Source organism: Trematomus bernacchii, unplaced genomic scaffold (assembly GCF_902827165.1).
Source record: "Trematomus bernacchii unplaced genomic scaffold, fTreBer1.1, whole genome shotgun sequence".
Classification (NCBI taxonomy): Eukaryota; Metazoa; Chordata; class Actinopteri; order Perciformes; family Nototheniidae; genus Trematomus; species Trematomus bernacchii.
Window position 1 is genome coordinate 4,216,626 of NW_022987727.1, and position 12,546 is coordinate 4,229,171.

Below are 12,546 nucleotides of genomic sequence, written 5' to 3' on the forward strand. Positions count from 1 at the left end.
TACGGGGCGTGGTTTGCAATTTGCCCAGCCAATCAGAAATTGGAACCTTTTTCTCCCCAGGAAAGTCCCTGCTCTCTAGCAGGGACTAAAAAGGGGTGAAAAGGTTCACAAAAAAAGGTTCGAGTTCCAGATCTTTTTGGTGTGAACGCAAAATCCCAGGAACTATCGGAAGTATTCCTGGGAAAAGTACTCCGGTGTGAAAGCGCCTAATGGTGCTCTAGGAGGAGATTCAAGTGAAAAGGTGGGCGGGTGTTACCTTGGTTGGTTATTGGCTAATGGTCGTTATGACATCATAAAGTGGCCAAAATCTGATCAGCTTATTTTCAGACAGGTTTTTATATAAATGGATCAGGACAAAAAGTGAGCAAATATTTTTTCCTGAAACTTTCAGAATCTCTTTACACAGAGGGGACACATGTTTATGTATAAAAGACATGAAAAAGTGCATTTAGCATGATAGTTCCCCTTTAAGAGGAAGTTTATATGTATCATTTTATTTTCTTTTAAGTGAGTTATTTTATGTGACTGTTGTAAAACACCTTAATTATAAAAGGCAAGATGTAATGTGGATTGGGACAATTGGGAAGGTTAAGGGGCATTTTTGGTTTTTAGAAAATCATATTTAAACAAAGTAAAATAAGATGCAATATTATATAAGTGACTGCTGAATGAAAAAACATGTGCTCTGTGTTTAGCATGCCTGAATTGAAAGAATATATATTTTATAAAAACATGCCTTGAAGTTGTTATCTGTACATTGCATATCCTTTTTAACTAATACTCTAAATGTTTGGACATCCAGTAAAATAAATTGTTGCACTTGCCTAGCTCTTTACTCTGTACATACATATCTTGCTAAAAATAATCATAATTGTATTTTTTCTATAATAATGTTTTCCTGTCAATGCATATACTTGTATGTAAAAACCCTAGTTTGGCATTAAATTGGATTCTGTTTTTACGTGACAAATTAGTCAGAGCTTTCGGGTTGCAGAAGTAAAGGACATTAGTGCCATAAATAGAGCATTATGAGTCTGCCTGTGTGAGCAGCTGACTGACTTCTGCTTTGGGTTCCTGTTGGTGCAGCGAGGGGTAAACAGAACACAGAGGAGGCGGGGAGGGAGGGGTTAAACACGGCAAGAAAAGTTAGTTTGGCTGCCTCAAAAGCAATGGACGAAGTTTGTGAACTCATTTAGCTCAACTCGAGGGGAAATAAAGCAGAGAGACACTATGGTAGAAAAGTAGATAGACTAATATTCTCTTCGGGGAAGTGTTTGCAGAAACATCGTATGACCTCACTGAAGTATGGCAGATGGGAATGAGACTGTCGTGTACTTCTCTGAGCAGGTGGTCGTGTTGTGTTCATGTGCACTCTCCTTCCTGGGCTCCTCTCTTATCATCCTCACCTACATTATCTGGGCTGATTTGAGGACTACTCCCCGCAGGCTGCTGGTCTTCCTCTCGGTGTCTGACTGGCTGTCCGCCGTCTCCTACGCCTACGGGGTCTGGCGGGTCTTCCGCACCGACTCGCTGGACTGCATCGCGCAGGGAGCCGTGTCCACCTTCGCCAACACCAGCTCCTTCTTCTGGACCGTGGCCATCGCTGTGTACCTGTATGTGTTCATCGTCCGGTCCAACCAGAGAGCCGCAGACAGCCTGGTGTGGTGCTTCCACATCGTCAGGTAACTGCTAACTTATGCTAACTACCAGAGCTAATAACTTTTGGTGGAGTCTGGAGATAGCTGGAGTGGGATGTCTCCCACCTGTACCCTGAAGCATCTTGGGATATTCTGGTGACAATTCGCCTTAAACCAGAAAAACATTTTTATTCTATTAATTTTGGACAGCAAAAGAAAAGTGTATGACTTTGTCTTTGTTTTAACTCTAAAAAAGAGTTCATGAGTTTGTTTCGGTTAATTTGTAATAGTGGTGTAGTAACTTTGCAGTGGTGCAAAGTAACCAAGTATATTTACTCAAGTACTGTACTTAAGTAGAATTTTAAGGGACTTTACTTGAATATTTCAATGTCTGGCTACTCTGTACTTCTACCCCACTACAATTCCGATATAAAATGTGTGCCTTTACTCAACTAAACTTATATAACACCTTTATCTAGGCTACTTGGCAGATTTGGATTAATGATTTGATATATAATCAACACTTAACTAAGACTTCAGTTACTTTAGTCCTGGAGTAAATTCGCAAGCTACCCTGCAGAATACAAAGTCATTACAATTAGCTACACCATTACCAGCTTTGATAACACTTTAATGCATCAATAATTATAAGGAAAAAATATTCCTACAAACTGGTACTTCTACTTTAACTTAAGTACAAGATCTGAGTACTTCTCCCACCTCTGATAGTTTGCCCATTGAAAAACAATGTTTTAATCCATGTGTGTGTTTATGGTGTGTATACAGTGTCGTAGGCCTACATCCCTAAACAAGCTGTTCGGGTGCCTGCGTCAGAAATATTATTAAAATATATGATAATTCCACTTCTACTAAATGATATTGTTTTTAACCAGCCGGAGTACTGAAACAACTACCAATTCTTGTTTTATTTTCAGAACTGTAAACCTTTTAAATACGCACACATTTAATAAGGTTCCTTAATACAAAGTTCGAGGGTCACAGTTAGAGAAAAGTGAATGATAACTTGTATTCATGCGTTGCAGCAAACACATAATTCTGCAACAATACTCTTGGTGTATACTGTGGAAATATGGGGCAAATAGCAAACATGAGAAAATGGCTCAATCTGGTGGAAACGTGTACAAATTACAATTTGTAACCGAGGACTAGGGTATCAAAGACATTCATTCAGAATGTACTAAACATCTGTATACTTTGTTTGTAAAACAATGGATGCAAACTAATTGGTAATTTGGCAGGTTAACTAGATCTCAACGTGTAGTAGGTTTACTCACAATAGGTAAATTGATGTTACCATAATGACCAGACTCTCGTACCACTGTGATGAATATTCAGATTGTATTTCCAATCTTGCACTATTAGGTTTAATTATCTAATTTGCTTATACTGGGCTTGAATAAGATAGCTCTTAGTTGTCTTCGCAAAAAGAGCTAAATCTGTTTTTCATTAGACAAGGCAAGTTCATTTGTACCGCAGCCTTCAACAACAAGGACATTCAAATAGCTTCATTCAGGACATAAAGACATAAAGACAAGACATAAACTAGCACATGGTAATATAAAAAGAGATATATTATAAGTTGAAAAGAGTTTAATTGAGTAAAATATAATACAATTTCAGGGCAATCGCATTACAAGTTATATGGGTAATCCCCAATACAATTTTATTAAAACCGTATCAAACAAGATCACACAGTTTTACAATCATACATTTGAAGGCTATTTAGCAAGCTGCTTGTTTTTTCATAAACTAGACTTTATGAATGCTGAGTTTTCCTTCTGCACATTAACGAGCTGTCCATGTTGATTGTGAAGATAAGTTAAGGCAGGGGTTCCCAACCTTTTTTCCCAAGAGCCCCCCCAAATGACTCCTGTTGGAAGTTGCGCCCCCCGGAAGTGCTATATAAATAAAATTACCTTGCCTTGCCTTGCCTTGCTGTATGAAGAAATTAAAGGACGGCGCAAGTGGAAACAATTCACAAAGGGATTAAACTGTTTAAAACACATGCTCAAAGTAAGCCGGATTTTGCCGATGTGTTTATGTGGATACAAAAGTTGTAAATAATCTACAAAATGGAGGAGACCGATCTGATCGGAGCAACTGTGACAAATAATCTGAAACCGGCATGGGCAATGACTATGTTTTAAAAATGCGCTTATCCAGAAAAGCCTGGTTTGGACACTTTACGGGCAGAAGAAACATTTCTATTAAAGAAAGAATTATACATTTCTGTCTTGTTATGCCTATAATAGCTACTAACTTGAATTTTTATTCAAATTAATGAATCAATTATTTTTTATATGTTATTGTAATGTAGAGACAAGGCTTTTAGTGACAATCATGTATTGTGTTACAATTATATGTACAAAAAAAAAAAAAAAAAAAAAAAAGTCTAAATATGATATTTGGCCTCAAATCATCTGAGGCCTGGCGCCCCCCCTGCGATCTTTGGCGCCCCCCAGGCTGGGGACCACTGAGTTAAGGGATAGCGATGGCGTATAATTGATCTATTTTTGGACACAAGAACATTTTCACCCCTGGGCACACAAAGCAGTGCCTGGGTTTGTTCTTCTAATTTTGTTTCTGTGAATTATCAAATGCTCCATTGAATTCGAAATCACACAACAGAGCCGCCATTCATCAAGGCTTGTATACAAAACACACACAGGGTGTGCATTGTGGATTTATATCAGCCATGTAGAGCCAATAAAGTATAGTATTCCCTTAAGATGGGCATTGCTTGTTAAAGTGAAATCATTTTGTGGTTTTATGACACACAGAGCTGAAGCAACACAACTGGTGACTCTGCAGTGGGCACTAACACACACAGGCCTATTGTCTCACATGGTGTCACATGTCTTTTCAAAGTTTTTGGATGTTGACCCCTCTCCTAAAGCTTGCAAGTTGACTTCTTTTAGGTTGTTTTGTTAAATCCTCTAAACTCTTTGTGTGTGTTGTAGTTGGGGTGTTCCTCTGGCCATCACTGTTGCGGCCGTGTGCCTGTACAAGATCGGCTATGATGCGTCAGAGGTGTCGGTGGGCTGGTGCTGGGTCAGGATCCACGCTCCGGACCGGATCCTGTGGATGCTGCTCACCGGGAAGATCTGGGAGTTCTTGGCTTACGTCACCCTGCCTGTCCTCTACATCCTGATCAAGAGACACATCCACATAGCGGTGAGGATACAGTGTTTGTGTACCTGCAGACTACATTCAATACACTTATGATGCACAACTGCATAGGCATGAACAGTGGAATACAGAAAAACTTGCAGATATTGAAAATTGCTGTATTAAATTCTACAGTTACAACATTACAGTCATAAACAGTAGTTACATTTAATTGCACATATGTACCCGTATAAAAAAAGACAACACTTGTGAAAATGTTAAAACACTGCAGCAGTGGTTAGAAGTCAAAAATGGCTAGTGAAGACACCTAATCTACTAAATAGCAATAGCCACACTTAAAAGAGAGAAAGATGAAAAAAAAGTTTCCATAGTTCATCAAATGTTCAAAATTAAGCAGGAATATTAAATTGTTAAACATTCTAAATGTACCTAAAAGTTTACCCAGAAATGTGTCTTTGTTGTTTTGTTAGTTGAGAAGCATTACAATCAAATCCACAAAGTGTTATAATTCTTTGCTTTTTGAAGTCCTTTTCAGATGTTTTTTGAAAAAGATAATTTAGGTTTTGATTGTAGTGATGGAAATAGATTGTAAAGTATAAATAGACATACATTTTTTTTTTAAATATTAAATCTGCATCTCAGTTTGGGTCACCAATATACACAAACTGATCAAATATAATGAGCAAACAAACGGTTTCAAAATTCTCTCTATCTGGAGTACTAAGAATTTCTCTAAGGAAAAAGTCCACTAAACATTAAGATGTTTTTTGGACCCTTGGCCTTCAAGTTGTCTGTTTTAAGAAATCAAATAAGGCGCAAATTCAAACTGAGGGAACGAGACACAACCGACCTTTGATATGGAAAATATTTGTTCTAAAGTCACATCTCCCTCAAGCAGCCTCAATGTTATATGTAGGATATGACATGCCGATTTTCTGTATTTGGAACTTAAGAATATATGCTTCAAGTTTATAAATACATATTTAGAAAAGATTTAATGAAATCTTGTCTCTGTTTGCACAGCATGCTGCCCTGTCAGAGTACCGTCCCATCTTGGCCACCAGGCCTCCGTCACAGTCCTTCTCCTCCATGGCGGATATGAAGCTGACTCTCATCCCCATCATCTTCATCGTGCTGCGGATCTGGAGCACCGTGCGCTTCATCCTGCTGCTCGCCGACTCCCCGGCCCGACAGCACCCGGTGCTGGTCACACTACATGTGAGTTTAAAGTTTCTTTTAATCCCTTATTTGAAAATGTTAAACATAAAGGATGCTTGCTAATTGTCTTTAAACTCATTCATCTAGTTTCATATCCTGAAAAAACTTCCTCATTCCTTTTAGATGAGGTGTGTGTGTGAGTTGTTTTGTGTGTATGACAGCACATACGTGTGGGTGTAAATGTGCTGTCATGTATCATTTGTTCATGTGCTGTTGAACTTGTGATGGTGGGATTGCATGCTGTCAGATCTGTGAATCATCACACATTCATCATGAAAAGTTCCTGTGGTGACGGATATTTATAAACATCTGAAAAGTTGCTAAATATATTTCCAACCGTTAGTCTTTTTTTAACTGGGTTAAAAATTAAAACCTTTATGATGAATACTTTCCTGGACAGTTGTATTACATCATGTTGATACTGCCATTGTAAAATACTATTTAACATAATAATACAACGGTTCATCAGAAAAATTGGTCATTTGATGAATTCAGAAAAATAAAAAGTTATTCCATACGACAATCATAAGCTGAATTTATAATATTAACTGTAGGAGCCATGAAACGTATATAGTAATACGTTTTGTTTTAATTGAAGATATTTGTTTGATCACCATGGGTTGGTTGGCTTGAGTCACATGGATATGGGCGGCACTCACTATAATCCTATTCACCTACGTGAGGTGTGTGTGGAAGAGAGGGTGACACAGGAGGTGCATCTCACTTCGGTTAAATGGATTCCTTGCGTCCCTCACTTGCGTCGTTTCCCTGCGACTAGTCCCTCCCACCAGGGAAGCATGGAGAGACGCAAGGACACCACGAGAAGCAGGGAAATGAGTTTTAAGAGCAATGGGACGTCCTTTCCTCCGGAGCGTCACGTGAAGCGACGTCCGTTTGTGATGACGCAGCACAGCTGATCGTCTGACAGCAGCCAGCTCTGTCCCCGTTATTTTCACAAACACCCCCGCCACACATTTACCGACATAAACATTTGTATCATCTGTTGTAGACCCAAATATATTAAATAAAATAAGAACTCATTCTCAAAAAAGATAAACGCCATTCTTAAAATGTATAAACAAACAATAGTTTGATTAATATTGATTAGAGTGCACAATAGAAATAATTGAGAGAAGAAAAAGAGATATGTTATCTATCAAAACCCAGTTAGATTAACATTCATTGGATTGCACACTTTGTTTGTTTGTGTGGATATGTAGCAAATTAACATTTTAAATAGCACTTAATGACTGACTGAATGGAAATGACAATAAATGAAAATGTAAAACGAAAAAAGCGATCATGAAAATGTTTCCAATAAATGAATAAAATGATTTTTGACCACTCTGTTGTTCAGATATATCACATATTTGTAACTAAATGATACATTAAAGGTGGGGTATGTAATTTTGGAGAAACCAGCTCGAGTGCGCTAGAATTTGAAAGTACACAACCGGAAAGAATCTGCCTCTTCCTTCAGACTTCCTTACAGAGCCCCTCCTCCAACACACACGAACGCGCACATGACCAATGAGGGCACGAGATAAGTTTGTGCACAGATGGAAGGCTGACAGGCAGGTAGGCCATCCAGTTACTTTAGCCGGGCCGGTTAAAATGATTGGTCGTGCTTTTTACAGTACTATGGCTTCCACAGATGACATTTTTTAATGTATTTATTCTCAAAGCATTTAATATATTCATTGCTATCGGGATGTTAAGAGCATTCCATGGAATATAACAAAAAGTGTTTCTGAAATAAATTACATACCCCACCTTTAATTGAAACAAAACACAGTATAAACTGAGGAGTGAGTCCCGTGAGTTTCATGTATTTTCTTCACTCCTCTGGTAAACTGCTCTCATGTCAAGAAGCAACAGATCAGTGCATGCGCTGCATCGTCCAATCAGTGAGCGATACACAGTAAGGGGGCGGGGCGAGTGTCTGAGGATTTCACCGGAGGATGGACCGGTAGTTCCTCGACTATCGCTCCTCCGTTATCGCTCCTCGATCCTCGGTCCTCCGGCACAAATAAGGCCACTGGGACGCTACTCAAGATGGCGCAGACAAATCAACTTCCGGTGATACCGAGACCGATGAGCGAGGAAATGAGAAATAATAAGTGAGACGCAGCCAGGGTCGTTGTATCTTTTGTTGACCGCAAGATTTATGATTGCTTTGATTATAATTATTATTACAATGTCTATGTCTGATCACCATGTTTTTCTTTCATTAAACTACATTACTATTCAACAGAATTTTGATCTCAGCAAGTACTTTTTTTAGCATGTCATGCAATATCAAACAGGGGCCGGGGCCTTTCTCATTACACTAATTTCCCCTCCTCGACTCCTATCCTCGTGTCTTAGTCCCGCCCACAGGAGATGCGAGCGGAGGAGCCGAGGAGGGGGAGAGAGGAGGGGAAGCTGCAGGCGGTTAGAGAAATGAGAAATCCTCTCCTCTGAGCGGTCATTTTAAAGAGACGTCCGTTAATGATGACAGGAGGCACAGCCCTCTGTCTGATGGACAGATCTGTGTTCATGATGACTTGTATATTTACTTTTAATTCATTCACAGTGCGGTATAATGAGACAATAACAGGCTACAGATGCGGACATATACACACAAATATATATATATATATTTATAGGTATATTTATATAAATATATAGAATTTCAGAATCAAACAAGTATGAGAGCACTCGCAGCATAATAACGTAACACTATCAGAGACTGGATATATCCCCCCCCCCCCCCCTATCTTGTCGCTACAATGAGGAAATTACGTTTTTCATTTCATTTCAAATCTTTATTTAACCAAATTGGTCCCTTGAGATCATAGATCTCTTTTTCAAGGGAGACCTGCAGCAATTAGGTTCCACATGAAACATAAAACAACATAAAACAATAGAGGATATCATACATTATATTTACAAGCTACATTTACATACTTATCAACATTTACAAATACCCATAGTTTCAATGAGCATTTCATTTACTTGCTTTAAAAACATGCAGAGGAATGAAATTGCTCAATTTTTAGCTGTAGACTGTTCCAAGCAAGTGGAGCTGCGCACATAAAAGCTGTCTTACCTAAGACAGTCCTTGCTCTTGGCACATCTAACAACACTACATCATGCGATCTCAGACAATAGCTGCTTGCAACTCTCTGTGTTATCAGTTATTATGTGAAGCACTAAATGGTTTTAGACAAATATCGACTCTTTGTTTGTAGATATACTAAACTAAAGCAAATAGATTAATGTAGGCCTGTTATACTGAGTGATATATATTTTACACACTGCTCTGCTTTCTGCACGGACATCACAGCTGTTCTCTCTGTAAACATCGCGTCGCTATGAAAGCAGTTAATAAAATAATATCGAGGGGATGCATGCAGAGCTATCATTGGCTGAGATAAGTCCGGCCGTGCATCACAACTCTTTTAAACATCACTGTTGCCGGAAATGCATCCGCGGAGGAGCCGTGGAGGACCCATCAGTGTATCCTCGATTATAGCTCCTCCAGAGAGCCTCCTCGATGCTCGATCCTCGGTCCTCGATGTGCATTTAGAGAAATTAGATGTCCTTCAACATGGCGCGCCGAAAACCATTTCCGGGTCACTACCGGAGGACCGAGGATTCGAGGAGTCGAGGAGGGGAAATTAGAGAAACAAGAAAGGCCCCCGGCCTCAGCCTCTCAGCAACTTTGGTTGTTGCCTGCTGTCGCTATATGAACTAATCATGGTCAGATAATAATATGAAGAGATTTGGATTCAAACGATTCAGGGATATGTTATTCCATTGAATAATCTGTTACTGCTACACTTCTCTTAAAAGACATCAATAATAATTGAATTCAGTTACCATATTTGCTGCCTGCACCTATACATCATTAAACATTGAATGCTTTTGTCTGGACCCAACAGGGAATTGGGAACACCTCGCAGGGAGCAGCCAACTGCATCATGTTCGTCCTGCTGACTCGGCCGCTCCGCACACGCCTCTGCGCCGCACTCTTCTGCTGCTCCAAGTGTCGGGCGGACTCTCAGGACGCCACTCAGAGGCTGCTGCCCGGACAGGACGCCTCCACACCGAGAGAAGAAGACAGCAGCAGTCGAGTGGGGACTGATAGATGATATTCTGCGGGTGAGAAGAAAAACTAGGGTTGACATTCGGTGCGCGGGGGAGCTCTCTGCCTCACCTTGAGCCTCATTACAGCGAGTGCCTGCTGAGAGGTTGGAGATGCTGCAGGTGTTTGCACATCTGTGTCACAGGGAGTCACACGTCTGCACTCTGGTGATGAGGGTGCTGCTGCCTTGGTGAATCTTTTTCAGTGTGGCATACTTAATATGTTGCACATGATTTTTTTTGTTTTATAAAACATCAACCTTAAAGTGCTTTTTTACTTACAGTTGTTATTGTAGGTGTTTTTCTTATTGTATTTTGAACAACTGTACACTCCGGGAAGGGTTAGCAGCTTTATTTATCACATAATATGTGGGTTCACTTACATTCTAGGATTATCACTGTGAAGTTAATGAATATTCAGTTTCTATATTGTTACACTGTACTGTACTGTACTGTCCAGACTCGTTTTTATGGAGAAAAATGACCCACATTTAAGTGCCTGTGTAGCATTCTCACTGTGATTAACAAAATGGTGTCCAATTCTAAACTTTCACAAAGACTAAGTGAGAACAACCACCTACAATCGTATCTTACCACTATCAAAGTCTGTTGGCTTGAAGGGTTGTGGTCAGCTTGAGTGAACTTTTTCTGTTTGAGTTACTTGTAATGTGCTCAGTCATTGTTCCTCTAAAATATGCCTCTTGAGTCTTACTAGAGAGCTGTGGTGCTTTGTGGAAGGTTATAGCACAACAGCAGCACATTGGGTCCTATTTTGGTGAATGAAATAGATTTTGCAACGCACTAAATAGTGGATAAATATCTTGGAAGACAATTAAGCTGCAGGTGGGATATGAAAAGATTCAATTTCACACGTATTTTCCAAAGTGAAATCCTGTCAACATTACAATCCTTTGTAACTGTAATTACCTTAACCTGAACACAGCTGCTGTTTTGTTACTAAGGACAACGGCAAACAATTGTACATCACAGCTACACTTTTGTTTGTGTTTATATTTTGGGTAGATTATCCTATATGTTTTTACTTTAATATCAAATTTCAAATATCCGATATAACTTTGCATATGTGAAAGAAACTTGATTACATCTGACTGTCTATATAAAGAAAAGTAAATGACATGATATGGGCACTGTTTTCTGAGTTGAATCAACTTAAATACACATTCAACCTTTTATTTAAAAAATCTTTTTCACCGAAAAACGCACAATAAAAACGTACAATTTTGAATACAATAAACATTTAAAAGTTAAAGCAACATAAAACAAGAACAGCTGCAAGTGAAATATGATGAAATGAACTAAATTGATTACCCTAAGGATAACATAAACTAAGCTGAAGATTGTTCTGCATTGTATCATTACATTAAAAGTTTCATCTATGATGCTCCATATTTAGTATTAATTCCAACTATATCTGTGTTTCCTATCATTGCCTAACTTCATAGTTGCAACATTTTTAGACAGCAGTAGCAAAACCCCATCAGTATTTGACGTGTCACAAAAAATAACTTGACATCAATACTGTCATTGTGGTCAGGATGCATGACCTAGCAGCATCACATGGCGTCCTTCTCTTTTTGAAACCAGACCTTGTGAGCCTCATTTCTCCTTTGACCCCCACTGAGCTCCAGGCCCAGCGCATACCAATGAGGCGTCACTGCAAACCCGCTGAACCACACTCATGTGACCACAAGCCCCGTAGTTCCTTCAGCTCTTTAAAATATTGTCTAAGATCCATTGAGTTTTAATGAGCCTGCCTCAGAGATGATGAGCTACATTACAATTAGATTCATTACTGTGGTGATTGTTGGAAAAAAGGTGAAGCAGGGGAATTTTCATCTTGTTGACAGCCAATTTTCTCTTATCCTAAAGTGATTGTTTGTTTGACTCTCACAGAGGGCAGGCACTTGTTTGTGTTGAGAAGGTGGCATCACAGTGAGGGGATTTATGGCTGTTTGCTCTGGGTTGGCAGCAAAATACAATTGTGGGCTACGTGTACTTGCGTATTTCCATAGTATGCTACTTAATGGTTCTACACTCCAAAGAAACTAGCACGATGTAATGCAAACTATCCCCACATGCATTAGCTACAGGACTAAAGTAATGGGCAAATGAATGTATCACTGGACATCATTAAGTAATATATTTTACATTATTCAGAAAACCTTTTGTACATTTACTTGATGATCTTGAATGCATGACTTACTTGTAACGGAGTATGTTTACAATGTAGTATTGGTAAATAAGATTAAATGTTCTCTTCCACCACTGTGTCTTGATCTGTTTGATGACTTGGGTAATGCAATAGTGAGTAATATGCTTGTAATAATTTGTATATCAGGTCAGTCAGTCTCTGCAGCTAGTTCTGGGCAGTGAGGGCAGTTAGTTCTCATAT

At 39.2% G+C, this 12,546-nt stretch overlaps 1 protein-coding gene across 1 annotated transcript; it reads left to right on the forward strand.

Annotated features, from left to right (window-relative positions):
- Positions 1-1,119: 1,119 nt before the first annotated feature.
- On the forward strand, positions 1,120-12,416 carry gpr157 (G protein-coupled receptor 157). The gene is made up of 4 exons (XM_034145404.1): positions 1,120-1,682; positions 4,619-4,832; positions 5,811-6,005; positions 9,932-12,416. The coding sequence occupies exons 1-4, from the start codon at positions 1,306-1,308 to the stop codon at positions 10,139-10,141; spliced, it is 996 nt and encodes a 331-aa protein (XP_034001295.1). The 5' UTR covers positions 1,120-1,305; the 3' UTR covers positions 10,142-12,416.
- Positions 12,417-12,546: the final 130 nt, after the last annotated feature.

What these genes read in the sequence shown, in the direction of transcription:
- gpr157 (XM_034145404.1), top strand. Translation starts at nt 1,306, where the DNA reads ATGGCAGATGGGAATGAGACTGTCGTGTACTTCTCTGAGCAGGTGGTC. An exon ending in TGGTGCTTCCACATCGTCAG is followed by an intron (nt 1,683 to 4,618) that starts GTAACTGCTAAC and finishes TGTGTGTTGTAG; the next exon opens with TTGGGGTGTTCCTCTGGCCA. An exon ending in AGAGACACATCCACATAGCG is followed by an intron (nt 4,833 to 5,810) that starts GTGAGGATACAG and finishes CTGTTTGCACAG; the next exon opens with CATGCTGCCCTGTCAGAGTA.